This window comes from Lithobates pipiens, unplaced genomic scaffold (assembly GCF_037356315.1).
Source record: "Lithobates pipiens isolate NorthernLeopardFrog02 unplaced genomic scaffold, aLitPip1_a1.2 Scaffold_22, whole genome shotgun sequence".
Lineage (NCBI taxonomy): Eukaryota > Metazoa > Chordata > Amphibia > Anura > Ranidae > Lithobates > Lithobates pipiens.
Window position 1 is genome coordinate 98189395 of NW_027507784.1, and position 13738 is coordinate 98203132.

The window sequence follows — 13738 nt, forward strand, 5'->3', positions numbered from 1 at the left end:
TAATGATTAAAGTGAAACAATAAAAGTGTAATATTCCTTTAAATTTCGTAGCTGGGGGGTATCTATAGTATGCCTGTGAAGGGGCACATGTTTCTGGTGCTTAGAACTGTCCCTGCACAAAGTGTCATTTGTGCAGGAAAAAAAGTCTTTTAAAATCACTTGCGGCTAAATTGTCGGCTCCCCGTAATACAGAGAACACTCAATGAGTGTTCTCTGTATTAGCCACAATTCATTCATTCCTTGATTAAAAAAAAAAAGCGTTGGGGGTTCCCCTAAATTCAATTACCAGGCCCTTCAGGTCTGACATGGATATTAAGGGGAACCCCGTGTCAAATTTTAAAAAAAATTGACGTGGGGGTCCCCCTAAATATCCATACTAGACCCTTCAGGTCTGATATGGATATTAAGGGGAACCCCGCATCAAATTTAAAAAAAAATTGACGTGGGGGTCCCCCTAAAAATCCATACCAGACCCTTTATCCGAGCACGCAACCTGGCAGGCCGCAGGAAAAGAAGGGGGACGAGAGAGCGCCCCCCCTCCCTCCTGAACCGTACCAGGCCACATACCCTCAACATTGGGAGGATGCTTTGGGGGTCTGTGACCCCTCAAAGCACCTTGTCCCCATGTTGATGAGAACAAGGGCCTCATCCTCACAACCCTGGCTGGTGGTTGTGAGGGTCTGCGGGCGGGGGGCTTATCAGAATCTGGAAGCCCCCTTTAACAAGGGGACCCCCAGATCCCGGCCCCCCCCTGTTTGAAATGGCAAGGGGGTACAAAAGTACCCCTACCATTTCACAAAGAAAGTGTCAAAATGGTTAAATAAGACAAACACACTTTTGAAAAATTCCTTTATTAAAAAATAAAAAAAATAAAAAAAAGATTCCAGCGGTGCTAATCCACTCTTGCTATCCAGCGACGGATCTCCGGGGTCCAGCGATGGATAATCATATCCAGCGACGGGGGATCTCTCAGTCCAGCGCTGTCCATACATCCGTCTTCTGTCTCCACTGCGGAGACTGCGGAGATCCCAGCGCTGACGTTTCTTATATAAGGAGGGCGGGGCCACCCGTCACCTGACCCCGCTGGACTGAAAGATCCCCCGTCGCTGGATATGATCATCCATCGCTGGACCCCGGAGATTCGTCGCTGGATAGCAAGAGTGGATTAGCACCGCTGGAATCTTTTTTTTTTTTTTAATAAAGGAATTTTTCAAAAGTTTGTTTGTCTTATTTAACCATTTTGTACTTTTGTACCCCCTTACCATTTCAAACAGGGGGGGGTCGGGATCTGGGGGTCCCCTTGTTAAAGGGGGCTTCCAGATTCTGATAAGCCCCCCGCCCGCAGACCCTCATAACCACCGGCCAGGGTTGTGAGGATGAGGCCCTTGTCCTCATCAACATGGGGACAAGGTGCTTTGAGGGGTCACAGACCCCCAAAGCATCCTCCCAATGTTGAGGGTATGTGGCCTGGTACGGTTCAGGAGGGAGGGGGGGCGCTCTCTCATCTCCCCTCTTTTCCTGCGGCCTGCCAGGTTGCGTGCTCGGATAAAGGGTCTGGTATGGATTTTTAGGGGGACCCCCACATCAATTTTTTTTCTAAATTTGATGCGGGGTTCCCCTTAATATCCATATCAGACCTGAAGGGTCTGGTATGGATATTTAGGGGGACCCCCACGTCAAATTTTTTTTTTATTTGACACGGGGTTCCCCTTAATATCCATGTCAGACCTGAAGGGCCTGGTAATTGAATTTAGGGGAGCCCCCACGCTTTTTTTTTTTTTTTTTTATCAATGAATGAATGAATTGTCGGCTAATACAGAGAACACTCATTGAGTGTTCTCTGTATTACGGGAGCCGACAATTTAGCCGCAAGTGATTTTAAAAGACTTTTTTTCCTGCACAAATGACACTTTGTGCAGGGACAGTTCTAAGCACCGGAAACATGTGCCCCTTTACAGCAATACTATAGATACCCCCCAGCTACGAAATTTAAAGGAATATTACACTTTTATTGTTTCACTTTAATCATTATTAAAATCACTGCTCCTGAAAAAACAGACGTTTTTAAAACTTTTTTTTGCATTGATCCATGTCCCCTGGGGCAGGACCCGGGTCACCAAACACTTTTTAGGACAGTAACTTGCATATTACCCTTTAAATGAGCACTTTAGATTGTGAATGTTCGAGTCCCATAGACTTTAATAGGGTTCTAAAGTTCACACGAAGTTTAGGTCTGTTCGCAGGTTCTGGTGCGAACTGAACAGGGGGGTGCGGAGACTGCGGAGATCCCAGCGCTGACGTTTCTTATATAAGGAGGGCGGGGCCACCCGTCACCTGACCCCGCTGGACTGAAAGATCCCCCGTCGCTGGATATGATCATCCATCGCTGGACCCCGGAGATTCGTCGCTGGATAGCAAGAGTGGATTAGCACCGCTGGAATCTTTTTTTTTTTTTAATAAAGGAATTTTTCAAAAGTGTGTTTGTCTTATTTAACCATTTTGTACTTTTGTACCTTCTTACCATTTCAAACAGGGGGGGGGTCGGGATCTGGGGGTCCCCTTGTTAAAGGGGGCTTCCAGATTCTGATAAGCCCCCCGCCCGCAGACCCTCATAACCACCGGCCAGGGTTGTGAGGATGAGGCCCTTGTCCTCATCAACATGGGGACAAGGTGCTTTGAGGGGTCACAGACCCCCAAAGCATCCTCCCAATGTTGAGGGTATGTGGCCTGGTACGGTTCAGGAGGGAGGGGGGGCGCTCTCTCATCTCCCCTCTTTTCCTGCGGCCTGCCAGGTTGCGTGCTCGGATAAAGGGTCTGGTATGGATTTTTAGGGGGACCCCCACATCAATTTTTTTTCTAAATTTGATGCGGGGTTCCCCTTAATATCCATATCAGACCTGAAGGGTCTGGTATGGATATTTAGGGGGACCCCCACGTCAAATTTTTTTTTTATTTGACACGGGGTTCCCCTTAATATCCATGGCAGACCTGAAGGGCCTGGTAATTGAATTTAGGGGAGCCCCCACGCTTTTTTTTTTTTTTTTTTTATCAATGAATGAATGAATTGTCGGCTAATACAGAGAACACTCATTGAGTGTTCTCTGTATTACGGGAGCCGACAATTTAGCCGCAAGTGATTTTAACCACTTGCTTACTGGGCACTTAAACCCCCCTCAGTCCCAGACCAATTTTCAGCTTTCAGCGCTGATGCACTTTGAGTGACAATTACGCGGTCATACAACACTGTACCCAAATGAATTTTTTATCATTTTTTTCCCACAAATAGAGCTTTCTTTTGGTGGTATTTAGTTACAGCTCGGAGTTTTATTTTTTGCTAAACAAACAAAAAAAGATGCAAAAAAAAAAAAATAAATAATCATGTTTTAATAGTTTGTTATAAAATTTTGCAAACGGGTCATTTTTCTCCTTCATTGAAGTGCGCTGATTAGGCGGCACTGATAGGCTGCATTGGTGGGCACTGATGGGCTGCATTGGTGGGCACTGATGGGCTGCATAGGTGGGCACTGATAGGCTGCACTGGTGGGCACTGATAGGCATAGTTAAGGCGGCACTAATAGGCACAGATAAGGCGGCACCGATGGGCACAGATAAGGCGGCACTGATGGGCAAAGATGGGCACAGATAAGATGGCACGGATGGGTGGCACGGATAAGTGGCACGGATGGGTGGCACGGATGGGCACTGATAGGTACCACAGATAGATGGGACTGATGGGCACTGATAGGTGGCACTGATAGGTGGCTCTGATAGGTGGCACTGCTGGGCACTGATGGGCGGCACTGCTGGGCACTGATGGGCGGCACTGCTGGGCACTGATGGGCGGCACTGGGGTGCAGCACCTGAGGCAGATTTTGGGTGGCACTGTGGGTGGCACTGCTGGGTGGCACTGTGGGTGGCACTGTGGGCACTGCTGGGTGGCACTGTGGGCACTGCTGGGTGGCACTGTGGGCACTATGGGCACTGCTGGGTGGCACTGACAGGGGGGCACTTACTTTATTTCAGGATGGCACTGCGGGTGGCAGGTGGGCACTGGCAGGGGGCAGGTGTCCTTTTAAATTGCTGGCCGTGATCGGGACTGATGTCCCGAACACGGCCGCCGGCGATCAGCTTTTTTTTTTTCTCCTCGCGCTGTCAGCGCGAGGAGGAATACTAGCCGATTACCGGCTCCGTTTTATCACATGATCAGCTGTCATTGGCTGACAGCTGATCACGTGATAAGGGGTCGGGATCGACCCCTTACACGGATCGGTGATCAGGCGAGTCTCACGGACTCGCCGATCACAGAGCGCGCCGCCCGCGCCCCTCAGGGGGCGCGCAGGCTGCTCGTAACCGGGACTACGTCAATAGACGTAGTCCCGAAAATGTGGGTCCGCGCTATTGCCGTCATTTTGCAATAGCGCGGATCCCAAGTGGTTAAAAGACTTTTTTTCCTGCACAAATGACACTTTGTGCAGGGACAGTTCTAAGCACCGGAAACATGTGCCCCTTTACAGCAATACTATAGATACCCCCCAGCTACGAAATTTAAAGGAATATTACACTTTTATTGTTTCACTTTAATCATTATTAAAATCACTGCTCCTGAAAAAACAGACGTTTTTAAAACTTTTTTTTGCATTGATCCATGTCCCCTGGGGCAGGACCCGGGTCACCAAACACTTTTTAGGACAGTAACTTGCATATTACCCTTTAAATGAGCACTTTAGATTGTGAATGTTCGAGTCCCATAGACTTTAATAGGGTTCTAAAGTTCACACGAAGTTTAGGTCTGTTCGCAGGTTCTGGTGCGAACCGAACAGGGGGGTGTTCGGCTCATCCCTACTGGTGAACAAAGAATCTGGTGCAGCCGTGCATAGTAGCCAATCAATTTCTAACTTCAGCTTGTTCAATTAAGTTTTGACAACAAAATCTGGAAGCTGATTGGTTTCTATGCAGAGCTGCACCAGATTTTGCACTCTTCACTTTTAGCAACCCCCCCCATACACACGCACACTGTGTAGAAACTATATAGACCATCCCTATTACTACAGAGTGAGGTAGGGACAACATAATTAAAGGCAAACAAACAGACAATGCCTGTGTTACACGATAGAATGCCTTGTATTTTATTGATTTTAAAGTGGGTTGTAACACCTTACATACAGTATATGCAGAGAAGCGACTGCCCCCAGGTGATACACAGAGTTGGAACAAATCCTCCTACATAAGTTGTACCTGGTGATCTGCAGTCTTCTCTTCTCTACAGCTTTCAGAAAGCTAGGGATAGAGAGCTCAGTGAGAAGAGCTCTGAGAGCTGATTGTAGGGATGTTTCTCTTGGTGTCAGGAAAGCCTGTCAGAAGTGAGTAATGCATACAGTACATACTATAGAGGGATATGCTTTATTCTTATTTCATGTCAGAGGTTTACAACCACTTTGGATACAAAGTGTTCTCTGATGGACGAGATGGCAAGGAAGGCTTTTGACATCATGATCTACCTGGTCATGGTCATGGTCTACACTTTGCCTAATCAGAGAATAGTAAGGGGGCCATCTGTATAAAAGCCCCCTTACAGTGGTCATTTAAATTCTCCCACTTTCCTTTTACAAGGTATTTCTTTTAGGTGTTATGGTTCCGTAAAATGGCTTTTTTTTTAGCTTTGAGTAGAGGGAAATATTTTAGTTTTACAGCTCTTTTTGTCCCCATTGGAGGGATCTCTTCTCCCTTCCTGTCTGTTTGACAGACACCAGACAGAAAATGGGATATCTCCCACAAATAGTATTAAATATTTTTTTTTTCAGCATAAAGTTTCAGGAAAGTTTACAAGACGTGGTCAGGTTTTAGTATTGTCTGATTCCCAATTGATGTGATTCCACTAATTCCCATCAAGGTGACAGGTGTCAAAGCAGGGAATGAAGGGGAATCTACCTAACAGGGATGCAGGCAATATTTACAACTGGTATCCAAAACTAAAATATAAAGTGTTGAGGGCTCTATATAGTGTATACAGAATAATATAAACATGTATATTTCACATAGATTAAGACTACCTCAAATGATCTCTCATGTTCCACAATTACTTGTTGCTCAGGTAGAAGTAGATTCTACAAGAAAATCACTGTCCTAATTTTTTTTTTTTTTCTTTTATATGACAGGGGTCTCAGCTCAGCTTACCAGCGCACGTCTCCGCAGAAATACGTCCGTGGGCACACCTTTCTGGATGGCACCAGAGGTATGATTTTTATTTTTTTCATATTAGCTTTTTTACTGCAGAAATGTTATCTAATCTGTTTTAGCACTGTGTGCATGCATATACAGTTGGGTCTATATATATTTGGACACAGGCACAATTTTCATACTTTTCATTCTGTATGCCACCAGAATCAAATTAAAATGAAACAATCCAAATGAATTTGAAGTGCAGACTTTCAGCTTTAACTCAAGGGGTTCAACTTAAATATCAAGTACAGATTTTAGGAACTGCGACCATTGTTATACACAGAAGGCAAATGAGCAAGATATTAGAAAACTAAAATCCCACTCCCTCAGCGCTCACGGTAAATACTAAACTATAGCTGCTGCTATGCGTACAAGAAAAGGGAAGTTTGGGACTTTATATGAAGCACTTGGATAGTAAACGACAAAGATTTTTCATTGGACCATATTAATTTATTTAATTGAATGTTCAAAAGAACTAATCATTATAAATAAGTCCAATTGATGATATATATAAATAACGATACAGAAAAAACATAGTATATAGCATAAAGTATAGTATCCACATATAATCATACATATCAGTAATAAATAGGTTAATTAAATTATATGGCAGAGTGGTGCCCATGACAGCATGTCCGACATCGACACATATATGCACATGATAGAAAAGCATCCCATAAATATAAACAAAGTTAAATTTGTAATAGATGGTCAAGGACTTCTAAATAAATAATTAGGAAATTATGAATGTGGTTTCGTATACAGGTATAGCCCAAGCATTAAAATACAAAGCTCGACGCGTTTCGTGGGTGTCTCCCCACTCATCAGGAGCAGATGCTACCACAGAGTTTCTATAAAAAATAAAATAAAATAAATTAAACAAATAATATACCGACCAATAAATTAGGATAGTAAATTCATAAAACTATGTTATGGATAGATAGTTTGGTTGGGGCAGACTCACCAGTCCAGGCGTCAAATGCAACGCACAGCGGTGGGCGCCGGGCGGGCCAGGGACAAAACCATCATGCGGGCACTGAGGCGGCAAATAAATGGATACGGTATCTGGCACAGAAGAAGTGTATCAGCATGAAAAAGTGTGCTGAAATGGTGTTAATACAAAAAGAATTAAAAAAAAATAAAAATAAAAAATAAATAAATAAATAAATAAATAAATAAATAAGTAAAAGTGAAAAATAAGTCCACAGCAAACTTCACTAGATGATGCACACAGAGCAGAGTGAGAATGAGTAGTGATGTACAAAAATGGCTGACATGGTGAGAACAAAGAAAGTATGGGAGGGTAGGAAAGGATGTGTGTGTGGGAGTGTAAGTGCATGAAATATGGTAAATGTGAGGATGAAGATTGAGGTAAGTGTGAGTGGTAATGAATAATAAGGGATACTTAATTAGCGATAAACAAAGGATATGTCAGTGAAGATGGAAAGAAAGAAAGAAAATTGATGCTGCTGCTATATTAATACAAAATTCTTAAATTTGGTGCTAAAGAAGATCACCAATGGTAAAAATTACTAAGGCACTAGCAGCGCTTTAAATAACCTAAACTTACTAAAATAAAAAATAATAAAAATGTAAATGTAAAATCACCTTACTGGGTGTATGTAAATGTCAACTTTCACAGAGTAAGAATCCTTATGGTATAAAATTGTAATTCATTTAATTTGACAGTAAAAATAAATACTGTATGATATTTAAACTTAACTCATTCCTATATGGACCACTATGCATCAATATTCCTTATGATCAATTAACATGTATCTATTCATATATTTAGTGCATTCGGTTACAGTGAAGAAACAAAGTAAAAATATAAGGAACAACAAAGTCCGTCACTGTTTCAATAATAGTTCATTGCCAAAGACAAGGTAGTGCAAGAAAAAAATATATAGCAAGTGTTGATAGCAGGTCACTCCAAATAACAGCAGTCCACCACCACACCTCCTGTGCAATTCCCTATGGATTTTGCACTTACCAGAAACACCTGGTTCAAAAGCACATCTCTTATCAACAGATGACCGCTCTTATCGTTAGCTCTCAATTTTAATGCCAAGGCATCAGATATATCCCATCGGTTATATATCAATCACTTTTCCAAAGTCACTGATTATCTAAATTAATATTCATTTTGTTGACATTTACATACACTCAGGTGATTTTACATTTGCATTTTTATTATTTTTTATTTTAGTAAGTTTAGGTTATTTAAAGCGCTGCTAGTGCCTTAGTAATATTTACCATTGGTGATGTTCTTTGGCACCAAATTTAAGATTGTTATACACAGACCCCCATTTTCAGGGGCTCAAATGTAATTGGACAAATTAATATAATCATGAATAAAATGTTAATTTTTAATATTTTGTTGTGAATCCTTTACTGGCAATGACCGCCTGAATTCTGGAACCCATGGACATTACCAAAGACTGTGTTTCCTCCTTTCTGATGCTTTGCCAGGCTCTAACTGCAACTGTCTTCAGTTGTTCTTTGTGGGTCTTTCTGCCTTTAGTTTTGCCTTCAGCAATTGGAATGCATGCCCAATTGGGTTGAGATCAGGTGATTGACTCAGCCATTGCAGAATATTCCACTTATTTTCTTTCAAAACTCCTGGGTTGCTTTTGCAGTCTGTTTTGATTCATTGTCCATCTGTACTGTGAAGCTCCATCCAATCAACTTTGCTGCATTTGGCTGAATCTGGGCTGACAGTATATCTGTAAACACTGCAGAATTCATCCGGCTGCTTCTGTCACATCATCAATAAACACCAAGGACCCAGTGCCACTGAAAGCCACGCATGCCCATGCTATCTTACTGCCTTTACTATGTTTTACAGATGACATTGTGTGCTTTGGATTATGAGCTGTTCCAAGCATTCTCCACACTTTTTTCTTTCAGTCATTCTGGTACAGATTAATCTTAGTTTCAGCCGTCTAAAGAATGCTTTTACAGAACTGGTCTGGCTTTTTTAGATGTTTTTTGGCAAAGTCTAATCTGGCTTTTCTATTCTTCAGGCTTATGAATGGTTTGCACCTTGTGGTGAACCCTCCTGTACTTGCTCTTGTGTAGTCTCCTCTTTATTGTAGACTTTGACAATGATACGCCCAGCTCTTGGAGAGTGTCCTTCTCATGTTTGGAAGTTTTGAATCTGTTTTTCTTTATCATAGAGAGGATCCTGCGATTATACATCACTTTTGTCTTCTGTGGACGTCCAGGCCTTTTTATGTTGCTGAGCTCTCCAGTGTGTTCTTCTTTCTTCAGAATGTACCAAACTGTTCATTTGGCCACTCATAATCTTGCTGCTATCTCTCTGATGGCTTTGCTTCATTTTTGAAGCCTGATGCCCCGTACACACGATACGAAAATCGTACGGAAAATACCGCTTTCGATGCGATCGTACGATAATCGGATCGTTAGTACAGAGCTTTCGAGAGCCGATTCGAACAGTACATCCGATATTATTCTATCGGACGTGCACGGAAATTTTTTTCGTACGATGCCAGATCGTACGATTTTCGTGTAATCAGTACAGCTATCGTTCGAAAATGCAATACAAATGCATTACAACACATGACATCACGTACGAATTTTTTTTATGTCGTGCGGGAATTTTCGTGACTTTAGTAAACTCATCAGATTCGATCTGAGATTAGCATGCAATAAAAAACGGACGTTCATTCGTCCGATAATCTCATCGTGTGTATGGGGCATTACAATGGACTGTTTTACTTGTATGGACAGCTCCTTTGAATGCATGTAGGTTCACACCAATGTATTCCAAATGCAAATACCACACTTGGAATTAACTGCAGACCTTTACCTGCTTAATTGATGAAGAAATAACGAAGGAGTAGCCCACACCTGGCCATGAAACAGCTTTTGATTCAATTGTTCAATTACTTTTGGTCCCTTGAAAAAAGGGGGGGGGTGGCTATTCTTAAGAGCTGTAATTCCTAAACCCTTCCTCTGATTTGGATGTACATACCCTGAAATTAAACCTGAGAGTGTGCACTTTCAGAACATATACATGATATAACTATAGCTTGAATAAGTTTTGTAAATACCTGAAAAAAATAAAAATTGTGCCAAATATATATGGACCTAACTGTATGTACTTTGGTTAGTCTTCATTTGGCAACATGACCACAAACTCACACAGCAGCTCAAGCTGTTGACATTCAGTAAAAGGGCGTTTAGCTGTGAAAATTTTTCCAGTTCACATTATCCATATCATATGCAAAAACCCCCAAAAAATAAACAATTCACTCTCCAGGTGGCTCAACCTATAATGGATATAAATGCAATAATGATCTAGCAAGGGTGCTGATTGCACTGTCTGACATTCTTGATTGATATGTATAATAACAGAAAATAGGATGCCACACACCAAAACAGCCAAAACACTTGAAAAGCGGCTTCAGCCTGCCTCCTCCCAGGCCACACTCCCAATCTGTTTGCCCAGGGCTCAAGTCCTGTGGGAACGCATGGGAACGCAGTTCCTGTACTTTTTCTACAACAGGAACTCAGTTCCCGTTAGCAGCCGTGTCCTGCAAGACTTTGAAGTATGCGAGCGGTGTGGCAGGGCCCCATGACAGCTTCCGCTTCGATCTACCTGTCAATCACAGCTAGCTGACAGGTAGATCAGGTCCCTGCTGCTAAGAGGTTGTATTTAGTCAGACCTCTCGTGATGTGCCCCCCCCCCCGCCGGTCCCGCTGAATCCCCCCCTCCTCTATTTTCAGTGCCATATGATGAGAGAACCCAGAGGAGGAGCACAGCTATTCTCTTACAGGACATGCAGGGAGAGAGGTGAGTTGAGGGAGGAACATCAGTTTGGGGTGGTAAGCAGAATAATACACAATAGCACAATACCTGGCAAAATTTAATGCCAGGAGGGAAGTTTATGTGGAAATATGTGAAGGGTTGGAATAGCAGCGAGTGTGTGTTGGAGCCCTGCAGAGTTTGCAGCCCCCCAAGCTAACATACATCTCCTAAGCAGGAACACATCACTATCTCCCCAAGCATTCTATCCAGATATTGTGCAGTTAATTTATGACCTTTCTATTTAACCCTGTGTTATCCAAACTCTGTTCAATGAAAAGTGTAAACTCACCACATAAACCCTCTATATACAAAATAAAATTCCTCAATAAATATCAGAACATGATGTTCACATTTGCATGGAAGCACAATTGAATGAATGCTGATTATTCAGATAATTACTGTATTTATGTTTATTGAGGATTTATTGTTTTATGTACTAACAGTTAAGCTTCATACACACAATATGAAAATTGGATGAAAAATAACACTTTTGAAGCCTTCATGCATATGAGCGTATCATTTTTTTTTTTTTTGGTTGGGGAGTGGATCTTGGGTGGGAGTTCCCATACTTTTTCCCCCAGGACCTGACCCCTGTGTTTGCCCCAACCACAGGACTTAGTCTTATAGGCCCTTTGGGTGGGGAGAACCACATTAGAGGCCCAGGAGGAGCCTTTTCATTCAGTGTTTCAGCTGTTTTGATGTGCGGCATCCTACATTCTGTTGTTATACATTCTTGATTGATGATTCATTTTCAGTAAGTTTTCAGTATGGTATGGCTAGGTCTCTGACTCACTAGGTATGATGATAATGATCTTTTCCAAAACTCAATCCTTTGGGGTTGATTTATTAAAACTAGAGAGTGCAAAATCTGGTGCTGCTGTGCATTGTGGCCAATCAGCTTCTAACTTCAGCTTGTTCAATTAAGCTTTGACACGAAAACAAGGAAGCTGATTGGTTTCGATGCACAGCTGCACCAGCTTTTGCACTCTCCAGTTTTAGTAAATCGACCCCCATGTGTCTTATGATCATTTTAGTAAAAACTTCTGCTAGAATATGCCATGTCTTATTTATATATCTTTCAATTGTACAGCCCACCTAACAATTTCAATTTCCTGCAAGGAAGAAAGACCTAGCAACCTACTTTCGATTAAAAAAAGTCAGACTGGCATCATGGCAGGTCAGTCCTCCTTAAGTGCTGAAAGTCACTTTACATCAAAGCTATTAAAGGGCTAAGTCACCAGTGAAACCCATTGAGGGCAGGTGAGAACTAAGCGGATTCTACCTCTCAGATGTTGGATGTTTTATCTTGGTTTCATTTCTTAAAGGATCACCAAGACTGAATGTTGACCTAACAGCCATATATAGGCAGACTAGTCCCTCAGCTGGTACTAGTAGTACTAAGGTCCACATGCAAAAAAATGCCCCACTGGATTTTTTTACAAGAAATCCTTCTACCAATTGCCCGAACTCCAATATTCCCATTCCATTCCTGTATACTTATAAAATAGTTTAGCCTAATGAGGCTATTTATATTTCTTCGTATTTGCATTCACTGATCCTTCTTATCAAACCAAATTTCGAATGACCCGTACAAGAATGATTTAGTTACTTCTTGATTGTGTGCAGACATTCAGCATTTTAATGGTTAATAAGCCATTGTTTTATCCTTGAAAGGCTAGCCCAGGCCCACCTGTTTCCTCCCTGCTCTATTTCCTTTCATATTTCCTTCAATGTAGTCTTTGAACGTAGTGTGCACCCTGTGTATCAGATGATGTTGCAAGAGGATAATTGCAGCACATTACGGGGCTTTTCTCCTGCCACTCATCAGCCCTAATTCACAGGTCTGCTGACTGCACCATGGGATTCAAGGTCAGCTTCAGGTTAATAGCTCCATGCTGTTTACTTTTACTCACTATTTATCTGAAATTAGACCCAATCAATTGGGTTTATTGTATGTGCACTCAGTCAGCATGTAAATTATAAAGTTTAGTAACAAGTTCACCCTTATAGAACAGAACTCTGTAATAGAAAGTCCTTGCAGAGAAAGTCAGTCATCTACATCAACATCCCCTAAGTGATGGATACAGGTTGCAGGGGATCCCTGTGCAGTAAAAAATGTTTGAGTTCTGGCTTGAGTTTGTCATCACTGTCCATAGTTAGGAGGATGATGAGGATTCATGCTGCACCTAAAATATGCTTCTCTGTATGTTACCATTACCTTTACAGTATTTACAGATCCCAATATCATGTATAAAATAAATGTGTAATACAGGGAACTGAAAGGTATTTATTTTATGCTTGGATGACTATTATAGCCAGATGCTTGGCTATAGGGAGTGAGTTAAATAGTCTGAAGTAGCTCTTTACACTATTACTGAACTGATATGCCCACCAGCAAGGGGAGCAGGCACGTCAAAGGAGTTCCCTAGACTTCTATCCTGGCTACAGCTGAAGGCGTGATTTGAAGTTTGGGAGGGGGGCCAGACTGTGGACTTTTATGACCTTTGGACTACAACTCCCAGGTGGATACAATGATGGGAGGGTGGAAAGAGGCTGATTTTCCTGAGCTGCTGATTGATCAGTGTGGTCTTTGCTGTGAGGAATATGAGCGAACGCATTCTGTCTGGGTGCGTGCCCACCTCATACAAACCATCAGCCTGAATGGTGAACAGCATTGGGATAGAG

At 42.2% G+C, this 13738-nt stretch overlaps 1 protein-coding gene across 1 annotated transcript in view; it reads left to right on the top strand.

Annotated features, from left to right (window-relative positions):
* Window positions 1-13738, top strand: part of MYO3B (myosin IIIB) — a 583926-nt gene that overhangs the window by 62822 nt on the left and 507366 nt on the right. The window contains exon 6 of the mRNA XM_077447966.1: window positions 6156-6232. Within this exon, the coding sequence (XP_077304092.1) occupies window positions 6156-6232 (77 nt within the window). The remainder of the gene's footprint in view (window positions 1-6155; window positions 6233-13738) is intronic.